Here is a 23,679-nt window from a genome sequence, read left to right as displayed (position 1 = left end):
CCGGACCATATTTCTGGTCAATGACCGGGCAAGTTTTTGTGATTCGGCACGGCGTCGCTTTAACTCACAATTGCGCAGTCGTGCGACGTGGCTCCCAAACAAAATTGGCAACCTTTTTTTTCCCACAAATAGATTATTAAATGTGCGTGTTTACTTCTGTCTTTAACACCTCCCCTTCAGGCTGGAAAGCATCAGATCAGGGGAAACAAAAAAAAAAAAAAGCTCTCATTCCATTGCAGCTTGGTTCCTACATGTGTGATGAACTGAGCATGCTCAAACACTTAGAAAAAAAATATCCTTTCTTTTTAAAAGGTGAAAAACACTCCTTGGATGCTCATAGAGCGTGGTTTGGGTTAATTGCAGGTGTGCCCAATTACAAGCTCACCCAAACTAGAGACTGCAATTTGTTCATGTGATTTCAATTGCTTCATTACTAGCACTGTTATAAAAAGCTTGGATCGATCAGTCCTCAGCTGCCCTCAGAAGGGGCAGGCTGGCAGAAATGCTGTTGCTACACACAAATGTGGTTTGTTGCATGGGGTTTTGTTTTATTTTGCCAATGGTTTTGGTTTATTTTTAAATGATGTTCACTTTGATGTATTTGTCTATGTGGCCTTATTTTATGAAAAATGTGTGAAGCTATGGTTATTTAGAATTTTGAAATGTATTTTTGTTTGTGTTTGTTTGTTTGTCTTTTTTTGCTTTCCTTGTTTTGTTGACCAATAAAAATTACTTTAAAATTTTTAAGTTTGTCTTTTGTTACTTTTTCATGCTACATATGTTGACAGCTGCAGCTGAAATCGGTTTGGGCCTAATAAATTATGTGTGATTTTTGTCTAAGCTTCTTTCCTGGTGTGTAATCATGAAATGTTTGCCATGTTTATTCTCCATGACTTTAAAGACAAAATTGGTAAGTATTTTCTTTTTTCTTCAGTGGTCCTCAGCCCTCAAGTACCCCCGACATGACATGTTTTGTGGATTTCTCTTATCAAGAATTGCTGTCCAGACTGTATTTTAAAGCACATGTGCAAGATGAAGGAAAACCTGCAAACATGGCCTGTGGGGGGGGGGGGTTGCTATTGGTGGACAGGCTTGACATGCTGATTTACAGCACTGTGCTTAAATCTAGCGCAAGGCAATCCTATTCAAATTGTGGGTATTTGAGGGAAGCCAAGTGAGTGTTAGAACCCCTGCTTTGTGTTTTTTTATTTTTGTGTTGAGCTTTGTGTCCCTTTTCTTAAAATTGGCTTCACTTCCTGTCACACAGCTGAACAGGAAGTGAGGTTAAAACCCTACCAGTGTCATTTCTTGGGGACACAGGTCAATCTAACTAGTGTCCCTATTAAGCAAATTGCACTCCAGCACTGCTGTGTACACCCCAAATCATGGGTCTTCAAACTACGGCCCTCCAGTTGTTCAGGAACTACAATTCCCATCATGCCTAGTCATGTCTGTGAATGTCAGTGCATTACAAGGCCTCATGGGATGTGTAGTTCTACAACAGCTGGAGGGCCGTAGTTTGAGGATCCCTGCCCCAAATGATTATTTAGTTTGGGGTTTAGTAAAGGCAAAGCCACTCTGCAGTACAAGCATAGTTGCTGAAAATCAGAGAGGAAGCACTGATGGTTTTAACATCCAATCCTGTAGAAGCAAAGTTGTTTTGTTTTCTTTCTTCCTTGCTTTGCACTTGTAGTGCAAAGTGGATTTGCCTTTAGTAAATGGACCCCAAAGTCCAAGATCCCTAATAATTTGGGGTGTACACAGCAAAATGCTAGAGTGCAATTTACATAATGGGAAACTATTTAGATTGATCTCTGTGTCCCCAAGAAAAGATATTAGTAAGGTTTTACCCTCACTTCCTGTTTGGCTATGTGACAGGAAGTGAATGAATTAGAAAGGGTGAAGACACCTCACAAATGTTGTCACTATCAGGGGTGCAGACATCCCCAAAAAAATTAGCAGATAATACTTATTTGCAAATTAATAATTTTTTAGTTAACATTGGGTGGGGTGCTCTAACACACACATTCATACATATTAGCAACGCTGTATCCTGGCCTATTGGCATGGTTATATTTTCTTAGGGCTCTCAATAAAACTCTATGAAATTTGTGCTTAAGCTAGAACCAGGGGCGGACTGACAAGTAATGGGGCCCCCGGGCAATAGAAGATTATGGGGCCCCTCTGGCTTACAGATGACCACCACGCCAGGAGGTAGTGCAGAGGCGGGCAGCTAAAATCTTGGGATATTCACATTAAAAGCATGTCATTTTCGGACATATCAGGGACAGATCTAAAAAAAACCACAGATTTTTACATACTGTCCCTGGTTTTACTGAGCCTGGCAACCTGGATGGGGCCCCCTAGTGGCATGGGGCCCTCGGGCAGTGCCCGAGTGACTCAATGGTCAGTCCGCCCCTGACAAGAACTATAATCAACAAGTTTTATTTTCTTTAATTTTGGATAGAGTGAGGGAGGGTTATAGGCCCTGTCAGTTTATTTTGTATTATCTGTGTCCAATTGGGGAGATTTGCCTTCACTTCCTGCCCCATAGCCAAACAGGAAGTGAGAGAAAAACTATGCAAATTAACCACTTCCCGCCCAGCCTATGGCCGATTTACGTCCGGGAAGTGGTTACACAATCCTGACAGGACGTCCTGCAGGATTTCATGCCGCGCGCTCCTGTGGGGGCACGCAGCGCGGCGATCGGTGATGCGGGGTGTCAGTCTGACACCCTGCATCTCCGATCTCGGTAAAGAGTCTCTCACGGAGACGGAGACTCTTTACCACGTGATCAGCCGTGTCCAATCACGGCTGATCACGATGTAAACAGGAAGAGCCATCGATGGCTCTTCCTCACTCGCGTCTGACAGACGCGAGTATAGGAGAGCCGATCGGTGGCTCTCCTGACAGGGGGCGTTCACGCTGATTGTTTATCAGCGCAGCCCCCCTCGGATCACCACACTGGACCACCAGGAATGCCCACCCTGGACCACCAGGGTGTGCAAAAAAAAAAATATAGAAAAAAAAACAAAAAGCATTAAAAAAAAAGAAAAAAGATGCCAATCAGTGCCCACAAATGGGCACTGACTGGCAACCTGGGAAAATCAGTGCCACCCCACAGTGTCCATCAGTGCCACCCCACAGTGTCCATCAGTGCCACCCCACAGTGCCCATCCATGCACAGTGCCCACCTATCAGTGCCCACCTGTGCCACCCATAAGTATCCATCAGTGCCGCCCATGAGTGCCCATCTGTGCCGCCCATGAGTGCCTATCAGTGCCGCCTATGAGTGCCCATCAGTGCCGCATAGCAGCGCCGCCAATCAATGCCACCTCATCTGTGCCCGTCAGTACTACCTCATCGATGTCCATCAGTGCCATCTCATCGGTGCCCATCAGTGCCGCCATATCAGTGCCCGTAATTGAAAGAGAAAAACTTATTTACAAAAAAATTAACCTAAAAAAATAAAACGTTTTTTTGTTTCAAAATTTGCAGTCTTTTTTTAGTTGTTGCGCAAAAAAAAAACGCAGAGGTGATCAAATAACAACAAAAGAAATCTCTATTTGTGGGGGAAAAAGGACGCCAATTTTGTTTGGGTACAGTGTTGTATGACCGCGCAATTGCCATTCAAAGTGCGACAGTGTTGAAAGCTGAAAATTGGCTTGGGCGGGAAGGTGCGTAAGTGCCTGGTATGGAAGTGGTTAAGGGAATCCAGTGCCCCCCCAGAACTAGTGTGTGGGTCCACTGAAAATTCCTGGGCGGGTTATACAAAAACAGGGTGTGGCTTTGACAGGAAGGGGTGGGTCATTTTTCTATTAGGAGGTGCAGATATGTAGTCAGGCCTAGGGCAGAACAAAACCTAAATATACTACTGCATATTAGGGCTTATTTAGCCCGGATCCGATTTACAGCGTGTTTTTATATTGTGGGAGGAAACCCACGCAGGCACAGGGAGAACATGCAAACTCTATGCAGATGCTGTCACGGGCGGGATTCGAACCAACGACTCTTTTGCTGCTAGGTCAAAGTGCTATACACTACACCACTGTGCTGAACGAACATGATTGCAGCTGAAAGCATGAGAACTTTTTTTTTTTTTTCAATACCATGCTTTCCAGCCTTACTGACCCCGCTTCTCTCCATAAAGAGGACCTGTCACACACTAGTCCTATTACAAGGGATGTTTACATTCCTTGTAATAGGAAGAAAAGTGATCCAAAATCAAAAAAAGTGTCAAAGTGCAAGAATAAAAATATGAGGTAAAAAAAAAAAAAAAAAAAATTAAATAACGCCCCTGTCCCTAGAAGCTCGCACTCAGAAGCAAATATGCATGTAAGTCCCGCCCACATATGTAAACACCATTCAAACCACACATGTGAGGTATTGACGCGTGCGTTAGAGCGAGAGCAATAATTCTAGCCCTATACCTCCTCTGTAACTCTGAACTGGTCACCTGTAAAAAAAAAACAAGCATCGCCTATGGATATTTTTATGTCCCGAAGTTTGGCGCCATTCCATGAGTGTGTACAATATTAAAGCGTGACAAGTTAGGTATCTATTTACTCGGTGTAACATCATTTTTAACATTATCCATAAAAATTGGGCTAACTTTACTTTTTTTTTTTTTTTATTCATGAACCGTGTTTTTTTTTTGGGCCAAAAAAAAGGCGTTTGAAAAATTATTGCGCAAATACCGTTGGAAATCAAATAAAAAATGACCGCTAACTTTATTCCCTAGGGTGTCTGCTAAAAAATGATATATAATGTTTGGGGGTCCTGATTAATTTCCCAGGAACAAAATATAATTTTTACATGAAGGAGAGAAGTGCCAGAATAGGCGCGGTATGGAAGTGGTTAAAGTGAAATAATAAAAGTGAAATATTCCTTTAAATTTCATACAGGGGGGGAGGGGGGTACACGCATGTTTCCCGTGCTTAGAACTGTCCCTGTACAAGATGTCATTTCTGAAGTGAAACAAAAAAAAGGAAGTTTAAAGTACTCATGGCTATAAAGAATACAGTCATTGCTCATTAAAAAAAAAAAAAAAAGGGGGGGTCTCTCCAAATTAAATTACCAGGCCCTTAAGGTCTGGAATGGATATTAAGGGGAACCCCGCCATAAAAACCAAAAAAAAAAAGACGTGCAGTTCCCGGGAAATATCCATTCCAGGCCCTTCTGGTCTGATATGGATTTTAAGGGGAACTCCACCCCAAATTGAAAAAAAAATGGCGTGGAGTCCCCCTAAAAATCCACACCAGACCCTTATCCGAGCACGTTGACCTGGCCGGCCGCAGAAAAGAGGGGGGGACAGAGTGCGGCCCCCCCCCCTCTCCTGAACCGTACCAGGCCACATGCCCTCAACATGGGGAGGATGTCCCCATGTTGATGGGGACAAGGGCCTCATCCCCACAACCCTTGCCCGGTGGTTGTGGGGGTCTGCGGGCGGGGGGCTTATCAGAATCTGGAAGACCCCTTTAACAAAGGGGACCCCCAGATCCTGCCCCCCCCTATGTGAAATGGTAATGGGGTACATTGTACCTCTACCATTTCACCCCAAAAAAAATGTCAAAGTGTTAAAAATGACAGTAGCCGGGTTTTTGACAAATCTTTTAATAAAATCTTCTTTTCTTCTTTCCTTCGGGTTTCTTCCGCTGCTTCTTTCTTGGGTCTTCTCGTCCACATCTTCTATCTTCTCCGTCCGTCCTTCAGCCTTCTGGTCCCGTATCTTGCCCGTTGTCTTGTCCTGTCTTCTTCTCCGTCCGTCCGCCAGCCTCCTCGTCCGCATCTTGTGTCTTCTTCTCGGTCCGCCAGCCTTCTCGTCCCCGGACCCAGCGTTTGAATTTGATTTGGCCGCCGTGTTCCCGCTCCTGGGACCCGCCCCCCTCTGACGCCACAAGTAAACTCATATGAAAGTCCGCGTGTGGCATATGTGCGTCAGAGGGGGGCGGGGTCACATGAGTGTGACACGGCGGGAACTTCTTCTCCGGGCGGCGCGATTGAAATTGAATTCCCCCGCTGTGTGACGCTCTGTGACCCCGCCCCCCTCTGACGCACATGACCTTCTAAGGAGTTTACTTGTGGCGTCAGAGGGGGGCGGGTCCCAGGAGCGCAACACGGCGGCCAAATCAAATTCAAACGCTGGGTCCGGGAAGAAAAAGATGGGGACGAGAAGGCTGGCGGACCGAAGAAGACACAAGATGCGGACGAGGAGGCTGGCGGACGGACGGAGAAGAAGACAGGACAAGACAACGGGCAAGATGCGGGACCAGAAGGCTGAAGGACGGACGGAGAAGATAGAAGAAGACGTCGGGCAAGATGTGGACGAGAAGACCCAAGAAAGAAGCAGCGGAAGAAACCCGAAGGAAAGAAGAAAAGAAGATTTTATTAAAAGATTTGTCAAAAACCGGCTACTGTCATTTTTAACACTTTGACATTTTTTTTGGGGTGAAATGGTAGAGGTACAATGTACCCCATTACCATTTCACATAGGGGGGGGGCCAGGATCTGGGGGTCCCCTTTGTTAAAGGGGTCTTGCAGATTCTGATAAGCCCCCCGCCCGCAGACCCCCACAACCACCGGGCAAGGGTTGTGGGGATGAGGCCCTTGTCCCCATCAACATGGCCGTTTTAAAAAATAAAAAAAGCATTGATACATGTTCCCTGGGGCAGGACTGAGGTCCCCAAACACTTTTTAGGACAAAACTAGCAGATTAGCCTTTAAAATGAACACTTTTGATTTCTCCCAAAGACTTCTATAGGGAGTTTGGCGCGGCTTTACATATTACATTCAATGCGCCGGCTGCTACGCTGCTTCATGCGCCTGATTAAGCCTCCACCCGGAGTACTAATTAACGCATGAACCAGCGCAGCGCACAGAGCATAGTAAATCAGGCCCACAGTAATGCAAGGCTTTTTCCCTGGTGTGGAGAAAGCCTCTTGAGGGGGAGGGGTGAGCAGGACGCCCACTAACACAGAGTTCCTTTCTCTATCTGCAAAGTAGAGAGTGTCCTGACTTCCTGGTCGCCCCTCCCCCTCAAGAGGTTTTCTCCACATGAGGTCAGTGAGGAGGACTGCACTGAGGTAAAGGAAGCTATTTAGGGAAAGAAATACCTTTACAAACCCTTTAATCCGCACACCTAATAAGTGAAAGAAGCCTTCAAACAAACCTTAATAAATCCACAACCGTACATGCGATCGATACAGCCACTTCACCGTTTTTAACACACAGCCTTTGTAAACGCATCGATATGAAATTTATGTTGATAAACTTAAAAATGTGGGCATCTCAGCGATTTAGAAAAGAGCTTCTTTGTGCGTTTTGCTGGGAAATGTTATAGACGTTTTAACATGACAGTCAATGAGAGAAAATTTGGAACTCTTGTCCTTTAGAAGCGCCACTAACTAAAAGTAAAATGCGTATTACAAAACTGACCACATTGCCTGAAACCAGACAAAAATACCTACGTTTTGATATATAAATTGTGTATGACAAGTAGATCTTGTGGGCGTGAGAGCAATTTGTTCCCCCTTTTTTAAAGATAATTTTTTTTTTAATGATCTGTGCTCTAATGATCACATGATCCACTCTAACCCAGCTCCCATAGAAACACTGTTTAATCGATAACATTTTCTGAAAAAATCACTAAACGTAAATTGATTTTTCACAAAACCTATAAAAGATATCAATCTGAAAAGTCATTGCCTGATAGATGAATATTTTGTGACCGTTTTATAGTTTGTTTGGTGTCTGTAAGTGAAAGTATGAAGGAGCTGAAACTTTTGGTAGCAGATGAGATTTAAGGGGTAAAAAGCATGTTCTCATTGACTTCAATGTTAAAAAAGTGTCTAAAAGCTTAATATTTTAAAAAGTATAAATAGTACAAAAAAAGTTGAAGAAGTCCCATCATTAGCTGAAAGAGATGAACATTTTAATAGTTGAATGGTCTCAATAGCTGAAAGTATGCAGAAGTTACGCAGAGCCAAAAAACGAACTAGAAAATGCATTTCCTGAGGAAAATGCGCGTGGGAATGCTGAATAGCTGAATTGCTGAGCCCGCACCAAAGCCATTCACCATAACCACTACACTATCTTTAGGACACACAGCTCCTTTCTCTATCTGCAAAGTAGAGAGTATCCTGACTTCCTGGTCACCCCTCCCCCCCCTCAAGAGGTTTCCCCCCTCCCCCTAAAGAGGTTTCCCCCCTCCCCCCAGGTCAGTGAGGAGGAATATTGCACTGAGGTAGAAAGCTATTTATGGAAAGAAATAGCATTACAAATGCTTTTAATTCACAGACCAAATACGTGAAATATGCCTTCAAACAAACCTTAATAAATCCAAAACCGTACATGCGACCGATACAGCGCCTCCACCGTTTGAAAGACACGGCCCTTCTGAACGCATCGATATGAAATTTATGTTGATAAACTTAAAAATGTGGCCAATGTCAGCGATTTAGAAAAGAGCGTCTTTGTGTGTTTTGCAGAAACATTTTTTGTACTTTTTAACATGACGGTCAATGGGAGGGATTTTGAGGCTCTTGTCCTTTAGAAGCTCCTGGAACTAAAAGTCAAATTCCTATCGCAAAACTGATCACATTGCCTGAAACCAGACACAAATACCTACGTTTTGATATATAAATTGTGTATGACAAGTAGATCTTGTGGGCGTGAGAGCAATTTGTTTCCCCTTTTTGTAAAGATAATTTTTTTTTCAATGATCTCCACTCTAAAGGTCACATGACACACTCTAAAACTGTTCCATAGGATTACATTATAACCGATAACATTTTCTGAAAAAATCACTAAACGTAAATTGCTTTTTCACAAAAACTATAAAAGATATCAATCTGAAAAGTCATAGCCGGATAGCTGAATAGTTTGTGACCGCTTTAAAGTTTGTTTGGTGTCTGTAAGTGAAAGTATGAAGGAGCTGACACTTTTGGCAGCGCGTGTGATTTGAAGCGGGAAAAAGGATGTTCTCATTGACTTCAATGTTAAAAAAAGTGTCTAAAAGCTTAATATTTTAAAAAGTATAAATAGTACAAAAAAACTTGAAGAAGTCCCATCGTTAGCTGAATGAGATGCACATTTTAAAAGTTTAATGGTCTCAATAGCTGAAAGTATGCAGAAGTTACGCAGAGACAAAAAACGTACGGAATAATAAAATTGAAATTAAAACTAGACAATGCATTTCCTGAGGAAAATGCGAGTGGGAATGCTGAATAGCTGAATTGCTGAGCCCGCACAAAAGCCATTCACCATAACCACTACAGTATCTTTAGGACATACAAGCAGTGTTCCTTCAGTACTTATAAAGCCTAATATCACACAGCTCCTTTCTCTATCTGCAATATAGAGAGTGTCCTGACTTGCCTGGTCGCCCCTCCCCCCTCAAGAGTCTTTCTTCACATGAGGTGGGGGAGGAGGACTGCACTGAGGTAAGGAAAGCTATTTAGGGAATCAAAATACCATTAGAAACGCTTTCATCCACACACAAAATCAGTTATCGAAGCCTTCAAACAAAACGTAATAAATCCACAACCGTACATGCGATCGATACAGCGACTTCACCGTTTGAAACACAAGGCTTTTGTGAACAAATCAGTATAAAATGTATGTTGATAAACTTAAAAATCTGTGCATGTCAGCGATTTAGAAAAGAGTGTCTTTGTGTGTTTTGCAGAAACATTTTAAAGTCTTTTTAACATGAGTGTCAATGAGAGTTTATTTGTCCCTCTTGTCCTTTAGAAGCTCCTGGAACAAAAAATAAAATACGTATCACAAAACTGATAACATTGCCTGAAACCAGACAACCATACCTACGTTTTGATATATAAATTGTGTATGACAAGTAGATCTTGTGGGCGTGAGAGCAATTTGTTTCCCCTTTTTTTAAAGATAACTTTTTTTTCAATCATCTCCACTCTAAAGGTCACATGACACACTCTAAATCCCTTCCATAGGATTACATTATAACCGATTACATTTTCTGAAAAAATCGCTAAACGTAAATTGCGTTTTCACAAAAAACGTAAAAGATATCAATCTGAAAAGTCATAGCCGGATACCTGAATATTTTGTGACCGCTTTAAAGTTTGTTTGGTGTCTGTAAGTGAAAGTATGAAGGAGCTGAAACTTTTGGCAGGGCATGTGATTTCAAAGGGACAAAGGATGTTCTCATTGACTTCAATGTTAAAAAAAAAGTGTCTAAAAGCTTAATATTTTAAAAAGTATAAATAGTACAAAAAAAATTGAAGAAGTCCCATCGTTAGCTTAACGAGACGCACATTTCAATAGTTGAATGGTCTCAATAGCTGAAAGTATGCAGAAGTTACGCAGAGCCAAAAAACGTACGGAATAATAAAACTAACTAGACAATGCATTTCCTGAGGAAAATGCGAGTGGGAATGCTGAATAGCTGAATTGCTGAGCCCGCACAAAAGCCATTCACCATAACCACTACACTATCATTAGGACATACAAGCAGTGTTCCTTCAGTACTTATAAAGCCTAATATCACACAGCTCCTTTCTCTATCTGCAATATAGAGAGTGTCCTGACTTGACTGGTCGCCCCTCCCCCCTCAAGAGGCTTTCTCCACATGAGGTGGGGGAGGAGGACTGCACTGAGGTAAAGAAAGCTATTTAAGGAATCAAAATACCATTAGAAACGCTTTCATCCACACACAAAATCAGTTATCGAAGCCTTCAAACAAAACGTAATAAATCCACAACCGTACATGCGATCGATACAGCGACTTCACCGTTTGAAAGACACGGCCCTTGTGAACGCATCGATATGAAATTTATGTTGATAAACTTAAAATTGTGGCCATGCCAGCGATTTAGAAAAGAGCGTCTTTGTGTGTTTTGCAGGAAAATTTTAAATTTTTTTAACATGGACGGTCAATGAGAGTGGTTTTGTCGCTCTTATCCTTTAGAAGCTCCTGGAACTAAAACTAAAATACGTATCACAAAACTGATCACATTGCCTGAAACCAGACAAGCATACCTACGTTTTGATATATAAATTGTGTATGACAAGTAGATCTTGTGGGCGTGAGAGCAATTTGTTCGCCCTTTTTTTAAAGATAATTTTTGTTTTCAAAGATCTCCACTCTAAAGGTCACATGACACACTCTAAATCCCTTCCATAGGGTTACATTATAACCGATTCCATTTTCTGAAAAAATCGCTAAACGTAAATTGCGTTTTCACAAAAACCGTAAAAGATATCAATCTGAAAAGTCATGTTTGGATAGCTGAATATTTTGTGACCGCTTTAAAGTTTGTTTGGTGTCTGTAAGTGAAAGTATGAAGGAGCTGAAACTTTTGGCAGAACGTGTGTTTTGAAGCAGGAAAAAGGATGTTCTCATTGACTTCAATGTTAAAAAAAAGTGTCTAAAAGCTTAATATTTTAAAAAGTATAAATAGTACAAAAAAACTTGAAGAAGTCCCATCGTTAGCTGAATGAGACGAACATTTTAAAAGTTAAATGGTCTCAATAGCTGAAAGTATGCAGAAGTTACGCAGAGCCAAAAAACGTACGGAATAAAATTAAAATTAAAATTAAGAATAACTAGAAAATGCATTCCCTGAGGAAAATGCGAGTGGGAATGCTGAATTGCTGAGCCCCCACCAAAGCCATTCACCATAACCACTACACTATCTTTAGGACACACAGCTCCTTTCTCTATCTGCAAAGTAGAGAGTATGCTGACTTCCTGGTCGCCCCTCCCCCCTCAAGAGGTTTCCCCTCCCCCCAGGTCAGTGAGGAGGAATATTGCACTGAGGTAGAAAGCTATTTATGGAAAGAAATTCCATTACAAACGCCTTTTAATTCACAGACCAATACATTAATTACGCCTCCAAACAAAACGTAATAAATCCACAACCGTACATGCGATCGATACAGCGACTTCACCGTTTGAAAGACACGGCCCTTGTGAACGCATCGATATGAAATTTATGTTGATAAACTTAAAATTGTGGCCATGCCAGCGATTTAGAAAAGAGCGTCTTTGTGTGTTTTGCAGGAAAAATTTTTAAATTTTTAACATGGACGGTCAATGAGAGTGGTTTTGTCACTCTTGTCCTTTAGAAGCTCCTGGAACTAAAACTAAAATACGTATCACAAAACTGATCACATTGCCTGAAACCAGACAAGCATACCTACGTTTTGATATATAAATTGTGTATGACAAGTAGATCTTGTGGGCGTGAGAGCAATTTGTTCGCCCTTTTTTTAAAGATAATTTTTGTTTTCAAAGATCTCCACTCTAAAGGTCACATGACACACTCTAAACCTGCTCCATAGGATTACATTATAACCGATACAAAAATCACTAAACGTAAATTGCGTTTTCACAAAAACCGTAAAAGATATCAATCTGAAAAGTCATGTTTGGATAGCTGAATATTTTGTGACTGCTTTAAAGTTTGTTTGGTGTCTGTAAGTGAAAGTATGAAGGAGCTGAAACTTTTGGCAGAACGTGTGTTTTGAAGCAGGAAAAAGGATGTTCTCATTGACTTCAATGTTAAAAAAAAGTGTCTAAAAGCTTAATATTTTAAAAAGTATAAATAGTACAAAAAAACTTGAAGAAGTCCCATCGTTAGCTGAATGAGACGAACATTTTAAAAGTTAAATGGTCTCAATAGCTGAAAGTATGCAGAAGTTACGCAGAGCCAAAAAACGTACGGAATAAAATTAAAATTAAAATTAAGAATAATAAAAAACGAATATCAATACTGGGAATGCTTATGAAAGCATTCCCACTAATAACTAGAAAATGCATTCCCTGAGGAAAATGCGAGTGGGAATGCTGAATAGCTGAGCCCCCACCAAAGCCATTCACCATAACCACTACACTATCTTTAGGACACACAGCTCCTTTCTCTATCTGCAAAGTAGAGAGTATGCTGACTTCCTGGTCGCCCCTCCCCCCTCAAGAGGTTTCCCCTCCCCCCAGGTCAGTGAGGAGGAATATTGCACTGAGGTAGAAAGCTATTTATGGAAAGAAATTCCATTACAAACGCCTTTTAATTCACAGACCAATACATTAATTACGCCTCCAAACAAAACGTAATAAATCCACAACCGTACATGCGATCGATACAGCGACTTCACCGTTTGAAAGACGCGGCCCTTGTGAACGCATCGATATGAAATTTATGTTGATAAACTTAAAATTGTGGCCATGCCAGCGATTTAGAAAAGAGCGTCTTTGTGTGTTTTGCAGGAAAATTTTTAAAATTTTTAACATGGACGGTCAATGAGAGTGGTTTTGTCACTCTTGTCCTTTAGAAGCTCCTGGAACTAAAACTAAAATACGTATCACAAAACTGATCACATTGCCTGAAACCAGACAAGCATACCTACGTTTTGATATATAAATTGTGTATGACAAGTAGATCTTGTGGGCGTGAGAGCAATTTGTTCGCCCTTTTTTTAAAGATAATTTTTGTTTTCAAAGATCTCCACTCTAAAGGTCACATGACACACTCTAAACCTGCTCCATAGGATTACATTATAACCGATAAAAAAATCACTAAACGTAAATTGCGTTTTCACAAAAACCGTATAAGATATCAATCTAAAAAGTCATGTTTGGATAGCTGAATATTTTGTGACCGCTTTAAAGTTTGTTTGGTGTCTGTAAGTGAAAGTATGAAGGAGCTGAAACTTTTGGCAGAACGTGTGTTTTGAAGCAGGAAAAAGGATGTTCTCATTGACTTCAATGTTAAAAAAAAGTGTCTAAAAGCTTAATATTTTAAAAAGTATAAATAGTACAAAAAAACTTGAAGAAGTCCCATCGTTAGCTGAACGAGATGAACATTTTAAAAGTTGAATGGTCTCAATAGCTCAAAGTATGCAGAAGTTACGCAGAGCCAAAAAACGTACGGAATAATAAAATTAAAATTAAAATTAAAACTAGAAAATGCATTCCCTGAGGAAAATGCGAGTGGGAATGCTGAATTGCTGAGCCCGCACCAAAGCCATTCACCATAACCACTACACTATCTTTAGGACACACAGCTCCTTTCTCTATCTGCAAAGTAGAGAGTATGCTGACTTCCTGGTCGCCCCTCCCCCCTCAAGAGGTTTCCCCTCCCCCCAGGTCAGTGAGGAGGAATATTGCACTGAGGTAGAAAGCTATTTATGGAAAGAAATTCCATTACAAACGCCTTTTAATTCACAGACCAATACATTAATTACGCCTCCAAACAAAACGTAATAAATCCACAACCGTACATGCGATCGATACAGCGACTTCACCGTTTGAAAGACACGGCCCTTGTGAACGCATCGATATGAAATTTATGTTGATAAACTTAAAATTGTGGCCATGCCAGCGATTTAGAAAAGAGCGTCTTTGTGTGTTTTGCAGGAAAATTTTTTAAATTTTTAACATGGACGGTCAATGAGAGTGGTTTTGTCACTCTTGTCCTTTAGAAGCTCCTGGAACTAAAACTAAAATACGTATCACAAAACTGATCACATTGCCTGAAACCAGACAAGCATACCTACGTTTTGATATATAAATTGTGTATGACAAGTAGATCTTGTGGGCGTGAGAGCAATTTGTTCGCCCTTTTTTTAAAGATAATTTTTGTTTTCAAAGATCTCCACTCTAAAGGTCACATGACACACTCTAAACCTGCTCCATAGGATTACATTATAACCGATAAAAAAATCACTAAACGTAAATTGCGTTTTCACAAAAACCGTATAAGATATCAATCTAAAAAGTCATGTTTGGATAGCTGAATATTTTGTGACCGCTTTAAAGTTTGTTTGGTGTCTGTAAGTGAAAGTATGAAGGAGCTGAAACTTTTGGCAGAACGTGTGTTTTGAAGCAGGAAAAAGGATGTTCTCATTGACTTCAATGTTAAAAAAAAGTGTCTAAAAGCTTAATATTTTAAAAAGTATAAATAGTACAAAAAAACTTGAAGAAGTCCCATCGTTAGCTGAATGAGACGAACATTTTAAAAGTTAAATGGTCTCAATAGCTGAAAGTATGCAGAAGTTACGCAGAGCCAAAAAACGTACGGAATAAAATTAAAATTAAGAAGAAGAATAATAAAAAACGAATATCAATACTGGGAATGCTTATTAAAGCATTCCCACTAATTAAGAAGAAGAATAATAAAAAACGAATATCAATACTGGGAATGCTTATTAAAGCATTCCCACTAATAAAAAACGAATATCAATACTGGGAATGCTTATTAAAGCATTCCCACTAATAAAAAACGAATATCAATACTGGGAATGCTTATTAAAGCATTCCCACTAATAATAAAAAACGAATATCAATACTGGGAATGCTTATTAAGCATTCCCACTAATAATAAAAAACGAATATCAATACTGGGAATGCTTATTAAAGCATTCCCACTAATAATAAAAAACGAATATCAATACTGGGAATGCTTATTAAAGCATTCCCACTAATTAAGAAGAATAATAAAAAACGAATATCAATACTGGGAATGCTTATTAAAGCATTCCCACTAATAATAAAAAACGAATATCAATACTGGGAATGCTTATTAAAGCATTCCCACTAATAAATTTACGGATATCAATACTGGGAATGCTTATTAAAGCATTCCCACTAATAATAAAAAACGAATATCAATACTGGGAATGCTTATTAAAGCATTCCCACTAAAAAACGAATATCAATACTGGGAATGCTTATTAAAGCATTCCCACTAATTAAGAATAATAAAAAACGAATAACAATACTGGGAATGCTTATTAAAGCATTCCCACTAATAATAAAAAACGAATAACAATACTGGGAATGCTTATTAAAGCATTCCCACTAATAATAAAAAGCGAATATCAATACTGGGAATGCTTATTAAAGCATTCCCACTAATAAAAATGAATATCAATACTGGGAATGCTTATTAAAGCATTCCCACTAATAATAAAATTAAGAATAAAAATTTACGGATATCAATACTGGGAATGCTTATTAAAGCATTCCCACTAATAAATTTACGGATATCAATACTGGGAATGCTATATATAGCATTCCCACTAATAATAAAAAACGAATAACAATACTGGGAATGCTATATATAGCATTACCACTAATAAAAAATGAATATCAATACTGGTAATGCTATTGAGCATTCCCACTAAATATCAAAACTGGAAATGCTATTGAGCATTCCCACTAATAACTAGAAAATGCATTTCCTGCAGAAAATGCGTGGGAATGCTGAATAGCTGAATTGCTAAGCCCACACCAAAGCCATTCACCATAACCACTACACTATCTTTATTACATACAAGCAGTGTTTCTTCAGTACTTATAAAGCCTCTCTTTAATCATTAAAGGGGTTGTAAAGGTAAAACAATTTTTCTCTAAATAGCTTCCTTTACCTTAGTGCAGTCATCTTTACCTCTTTACACTTACCTCATCCTTTGATTTTGCTTTTAAATGTCCTTATTTTTTCTGAGAAACCCTCACTTCCTGTTCTTCTGTCTGTAACTACACGCAGTAATGCAGGGCTTTTTCCCTGGTGTGGAGAAAGCCTCTTAAGGGGGGAGGGGGCGATCAGGATGCCTAATAACACACAGCTCCTTTCTCTATCTGCAATATAGAGTGTCCTGACTTGCCTGGTCGCCCCCTCCCCCCTCAAGAGGCTTTCTCAACAACAGGTAAGTGAAGGAGGACTGCACTGAGGTAAAGGAAGCTATTTAGGGAAAATAAATTACCTTTACAACCCCTTTAATCCCCACACCTAATGAGTGAGAGAACCCTTCAAACAAACCTTAATAAATTCACAACCGTACATGCTATCGAAACAGCGACTTCGCCGTTAGAAACACACGGCCTTTGTGAACGTATCAGTATTAGTTTTTGTTGATAAACTTAAAAATGTGGGCATGTTAGCGATTTAAAAAATAGGTTCTATGTGCGTTTCACTGGGAAATCTGAAGACATTTTTACTTGACAGTCAATGGAAGAAAATTTGGAACACTTGTCATTTGGAAGCTCATCCAGCCAAAAGTTAAGGACGTATCACAAAACTGAGCACATTGCCTGAAACCAGACAAAAATACCTACGTTTTGATGTATTGTGTATGACAAGTAGATCTTGTGGGCGTGAGAGCAACAGCTCCATAGAAACTCTGTATAATCGATAACATTTTCTGAAAAAATCATTAAACTTAAACTGCTTTTTCATAAAAACTGTAAAAGATATCAAACTGAAAAGATATCGCCGGATAGCTGAATATTTTGTGAATGTTTGAAAGTTTGTTTGGCATCTGTAGGTGAAAGTATGAAGGAGCTGAAGCTTTTTGTAGCGGTAGAATGTTTTAAGGATTTGAAGCAGGTTCTCATTGACTTCAATGTTAAAAAAAGTGTCTAAAAGCTTAATATTTTAAAAAGTATAAATAGTACAAAAAAAGTTGAAGAAGTCCCATTATTAGCTGAAAGAGCTGAACATTTTAAAAGTTGAATGGTCTCAATAGCTGAAAGTATGCAGAAGTTACGCAGAGCCAAAAAATGTACGGAATAATAAAATTTAAATTAAGAATAATAAAAAACTAATATCAATACTGGGGATGCTATTGAGCATTCCCACTAATAAAAAACGAATAACAATACTGGGAATGCTATATATAGCATTCCCACTAATAATAAAAAAACGAATAACAATACTGGGAATGCTATTCAGCATTCCCGCTAATAATAAAAAAACGAATAAAAATACTGGGAATGCTATATAGAATTCCCACTAATAACAATACTAGGGATGCTATTGAGCATTCCCACTAATAAAAAACGAATAACAATACTGGGAATGCTATTTAGCATTCCCACTAATAAATAAAAAAAATGAATAACAATACTGGGAATGCTTGGAGAGCATTCCCACTAAAATAAATAAATAATTGTAAACCTGTACTGTTGGTTTGTATGATAATAAAACTTTTGTAAAAGAAAAAAGCGAATAACAATACTGGGAATGCTTGGAGAGCATTCCCACTAATTAAAGATAAATAAAAAAACGAATAACAATAGTGGGACTGCTGACGCATTCCCACTAATAAGAATAATTAAAAAAACGTATAACAATACTGGGAATGCTTGGAGAGCATTCCCACTAATAATAAAACTGGGAAAAAAAGGAAAGGTTGGGGAAGGGGCACTAATCCAATTATGCAAATCCACTTAAAACATGAGTTGCTAATTAAACAGTTCAGGTTAAACTCTATATTCATTCCTTTAGGCTGGGTTCACACTACTACACTACTTTCATCCTACTTTGCTCTGCTACATTGGTCCTACATTTATCCTACATTGGTCCTACATCCATCCTACTTTCATGAACAGGATACTACTTTGGTCCGACTTCAATGATATTCAATGGGCCTGAAGTAGGATCAATGTAGGACCAAAAGTAGTACAGGGAGCATTTTCAAAGTCGGACCGACTTGTGTAGGACGCTACAAGACGCTCTCATAGGGAAACATTGAACGCAGAGCAAAGTAGGATGAAAGTAGTGTGAACCCAGCCTAAGAGGCCAAGATGTGAGTGTTCTATATCCAACAGGGATGAGTTTGGCTTAAAGCCCTAATAAAACTGTTGCTGTTTTAAATCATCTTTTAATGCTGTATATATGCTCCCTTAATTTTACTCCAAGCATCCCATCTTACTGGAGATTACACTGGCAGGCATGCCAGTATATATACATACAACTGCTTCACATTTCTACTACCGTATCCCCAAGTGTGGGAGCCTTTCTGTATATGAATTTTGAAGTAAGGGGGTCAGATTTCTATCCTTTTTCAGAAGAGACCAATGTCTACTAACGATTTAAATATTTTTTTTTTTATCTTGGTAACTATACTCCAAAATATTATATGTGGGGAATGTGGATTCCTTTTGATGAACCAGTGCTTAGACCAATGTAAGTATGCATATCTCACTCATGCATGACCAATTCCTGTGTGATTTACAAATCACTCTAGCAGTTGCTGCAGTAGTAGGTAGCAGCAGTCTTCTGGGTTTGGTGCCGAGTGGATGCACAGCTGTTTAGTAACTATAGGGGTTTCATGCACTACCGCTAGTCAGAGAAAGCCTTGTATTTTTAATATATATATATATATATATATATATATATATACACACACAAGTAGAGGTCGACCAATATATCGGGCCGATATTCAGTTATTTTGGAGAAATCGGCATCGGCCGATTATTATCCAAATGTGGCCGATATTTAGCAGATCTGCATCAGCAGAGTGTGGAGAAGGAAGGAGGAACATGGGGTTCCCCCTCCCTTCTCCACACTGTCTGCAGAGCAGTGCCGTGTGTGTGAAACACTAAGGAGATAGAGAATGGAGCTGTCGGACTGATGTTGTGGGCGGGACCCGGGGTGGGCGGGACTCAGCTGTCCAACACCAGCCAATGGGATGAGATCATTGGCTGGATAGCTGCCCACCCCGGGTCCCGCCCACCTCCAACATCACAATGAATCTGAGCTCCTCTCTCTCTCTGCTCTCACAGTTTCACAGCACATAATGTAGCTGATAATGTGTGAAACTCTCTCTCCATACAGTTTCACATGGTGCTGCAGAGAGAGAGGAGCTCAGATTCATCGTGATGTTGAAGGTGGGCGGGACCCGGGGTGGGCGGGACAGCTATCCAGCCAATGATCTCATCCCATTGGCTGGTGTTGGACAGCTGAGTCCCGCCCAACCCGGGTCCCGCCCACCTTCAACATCACAATGAATCTGAGCTCCTCTCTCTGCTCTCTGCAGCACCATGTGAAACTGTATAGAGAGAGTTTCACACATTATCAGCTACATTATGTGCTGTGAAACCTGCCAGTGCCATCTGCTAATGCCAACCAGCCAGTGCCACCTGCCAATGCCATCCAGTGCCACCTGCCAATGCCATGCCAACTAGTGCCACCTGCCAATGCCAACTAGTGCCATCTGTTAATGCCATCCAGTGCCACCTGCCAATGCCATCCAGTGCCACCTGCCAATGCCACCTGCCAGTGGCAACGCCATCCAGTGCCACCTGCCAATACCCTCCAGTGCCACCTGCCAATGCCATCTAGTGCCACCTGGCAGTGCCAATGCCATCCAGTGCCACCTGTCAATGCCATCCAGTGCCACCTGCCAATGCCATCCAGTGCCAACTAGTGCCATCCAGTGCCATCCAGTGCCACCTGCCAGTGCTAACTATTGCCATCCAGTGCCACCTGCCACCTGCCAGTGCCAACCAGTGCCATCTGCCAGTGCTAACTATTACCAATTAGTGCCACCTGACAGTACCAACCAGTTTCACCTGCCAATGCCATCCAGTGCCACATGCCAATTAGTGCCACCTGCCAGTGCCAATTAGTGCCACCTGCCAGTGCCAATTGGTGCCACCTGCCAGTGCCACCTGCCAGTGCCATTCAGTGTCACCTGCCAGTGCCATCTGCTATTGCCAATTGGTTCCATCCAGTGCAACCTGCCAGTGCCAATTAGCGCCACCTGCCAAAAAATAAAAATCGGCCTAAAATATCGGCCGCAAAAATCGGCATCATATATCGGCCGCCCCAAATTCTAAATATCGGCATCGGCCAGAGAAAAACCCATATCGGTCGACCTCTATATACAAGGCATTCTCTGATTGGATGAGGTGAGGAGGCAGGGCAGTCACATCACAATCTTTACTAATATATATATTTTTTAAATATAGATATTTTTGTATTGTACTTTTGAATGCAAACGTTTATACATTTTTGTATTATTTTTCGCAGGTACAGCATCTCCTACATTCCATTTGCAAGGTAAGATGATACAATTCCTAATTTTAACCACCTAAATTACTTTTTTTGTAATAAAAAGGGGGCTAGGGGTCAGATGCAATTTACTGGAGTGCCATTTATAAATGGTGCTGCAGTAAATGGATGTGAGCACCCAGTGCAACCGTGAATGGCTGTAATGGAGTTATCATTGGGCAATTCAGATCATATCACAATGTGCAAAGCCAATCAGAGTTGCTCTGTACTTTGGGATTGCTATGAACCAATCACAGCCATCACAAGTTGTGACGAACCCTCTGTCTTCAAACAGAACTGGGTCCGCCGTCAATGCTTCCTCTGTCCAGATCCAGCACCTTCCAAGATCACCAGACAACACCTCAGTGTAGAGTAAAAACCAATAGCCTTCACCAGTCTTTGAGTACATCAGGACTAACCTTTTATTTGAGATCTCACACAAATATATACACAAGAGTGACAATAAAGACTGAACCAGAAACCTAATTACCATGAGCTAATTGGCAATCCTTAACACAACATTGGTGACTCATAGGCATGACCTTTCAGGCCCTAGTCTCCTTCCCTCTACCTCACAGCAAGACACTTACACATCCCATAATAGCTGAGGCAGACAGCCACAATAGACAACAGAACGCCAAACCATCACAGCAAATATTACACAACAGGCAATCAACACACACAATATACAAACAATATATGCAATGTATACAGCATTGAGTCTGACTAGTACAGATCAGACTGGGGTTCTCATTTACCCTGTGACCCTATTAGAGACACAGGGTGATTTACACATAAGAGGCATCGGGGGAAGCTGGACAAGGACCCTTTAGAACTCTCCAGGGCAAACTGTTCCCCACAAACCCCGACCCAAAGTCACTCCTGTCACACAAGTGTAAACACTGTCAAGTGCAATCACAAGCAGGAAGGAAAATCACAACGAATTGAAAGTGGAGATGGGGACTTCACTGCCACCAATGCACGGCGGCTGTGCACTTGCACACCGATGCACTTGCAGCGGCGATCGTTGTGTCCCCGGACACGGGATTACATTACTGGGTACAGGGCCAATGAAATTGTAAACAAAATAAATTAAAAGTAAACATTGCTTCTCTCTCCTCTCACAGAGATCACCTGTCGGAGGAGAAGGAACCGTTACCGCAGCCAGCGAATAACACACAGCCTGTCACAGCGTTAACGCACACAAAACACAAGTGCCAGGCTGCCCACAATGTCCCTGATCACTGCCCCCCCCAGGTTAATGCAAATAAACATTGCAGCCAGCAGCCAGCCCCTGTCACACCTGTCTCACACCTGACAGTAACACCCCATACCAGCATCCTTATCACCGCCATACACCATACCATTATCCTTATCACTGCCATACACCATATCCGCATCATAACCGCCGTACCTCATACCAGCATCCTGAGCACCGCTATACCAGTGTCCTGATTACTGCCAAACTCCATACCAGCATTCTGATCACTGCCATACCAGCAGCCTGATCACCATCATATGCCATACCAGCATCCTTATCACCGCCATACCCCATAAAATACTGCCATACTAGTGTCCTGATCATTGCCATACCAGTATCGGCAGAGCCAGAATTTCCAATTGTTTCCACTGTCCTGGTGCTCCAAGGTCTCCAAAAATGTGATAGGTAGTCAGGAAATTAAATGTGTAATTAATGCATCTAGAAAGTCTTATGGTCCCCCTTGGATTATGTGCCTCTCTGTGTGGGTAAGCTGTGAAAGTCTCACACCCATGTTATCCTTAAACTCGGGAAATGTAGCAGAATGTGTTTTGAACTGTAATTCCAAGTATGCCTATGTTGTGTATTAGAAATATCCTTTTAATTGACAACTTTGTATATATATAAAAAATAAAAAAAAATCTTTCCACATTTTCCCAAAACTTATGGCAAAAGTGACTTTTTCAAAAGACTCATTATGCCTCTTAGAAAATATCTTGGGGTGTGGTCATTTTGTGAGTGTTTTGAATGTCCTTGTGCTCCAGGGCCTGCAATAATGGGACAGTCAGGAGATTAGCTGGGTAATTTATCCCCCTAGACCAGGGATCCTCAAACTACGGCCCTCCAGCTATGAGGCATTGTAAAACTCTGACATTCACAGACATGACTAGCCATGATGGGAATTGTAGTTCCTGAATAACTGGAGGGCTGTAGTTTGAAGACCCCATCCCTAGACCACCTTAGGCTGGGTTCACATGGAGCATATCCATTGGATGGGACTCCGTTAGCTAAGCAGAGGATCACTCCGTTGAACAGGCGGATGACCGATCCTTCTCTGCTCACTGTGCAAGGATGGACCTGTCAGAGCCCTGCTGTTCTCTATGAGGGTATTGGGTTAAAAATGACAGCCTGTGGTTGCAGTAGGTGACTCTAATAATGAATTTCAGACTGCCCTCAATGGGTTCTGAAACTGTATATAGTGCGTAAATAAAGTGTTTGTGAATATCTGCCTTAGATAACCAATAGCAATGGGAATCCCAAAACCACTGAGAAATATATATATAACAAAAAATATATAATAGTGAGTGCACAATAAGCAAATGATTATAGTGAAAAAGTATTAAGCATTGAATACTTAAATCCAATCCTGGTGCATCAACTCTAAATTGAAAAAATGTAATTAAAAAAGCTGTGTCTGTGGTCTGAAAGCTACCATAACACTGATCCACACAAAATAGGTATGCAAAAAGACCAAAAACTCTGGAGTGTCCACTAATGAAAAAAGAGCGGTGCAATCAACAATATGAATAACAGTACAACATATATCCTTTTATTTTCCATTTGAAACAACATCACACGTGGTTCCCGTACCTCGCTGAGGACACCATCCCT

At 40.8% G+C, this 23,679-nt stretch overlaps 1 protein-coding gene across 4 annotated transcripts in view; it reads left to right on the top strand.

Annotated features, from left to right (window-relative positions):
- SFT2D1 (SFT2 domain containing 1) overlaps positions 1-23,679 on the top strand; it is a 775,689-nt gene that overhangs the window by 578,675 nt on the left and 173,335 nt on the right. For all 4 annotated transcript variants that reach the window (XM_040350714.1, XM_040350713.1, XM_040350710.1 and 1 more), the window contains one exon: positions 20,790-20,819. In XM_040350714.1, coding sequence (XP_040206648.1) covers positions 20,790-20,819 — 30 coding nt within the window. The remainder of the gene's footprint in view (positions 1-20,789; positions 20,820-23,679) is intronic.

Source organism: Rana temporaria, chromosome 4 (assembly GCF_905171775.1).
Source record: "Rana temporaria chromosome 4, aRanTem1.1, whole genome shotgun sequence".
Classification (NCBI taxonomy): Eukaryota; Metazoa; Chordata; class Amphibia; order Anura; family Ranidae; genus Rana; species Rana temporaria.
Note: the sequence above shows the minus strand (reverse complement) of the source record. Positions and strands in the feature narration are given on the sequence as shown.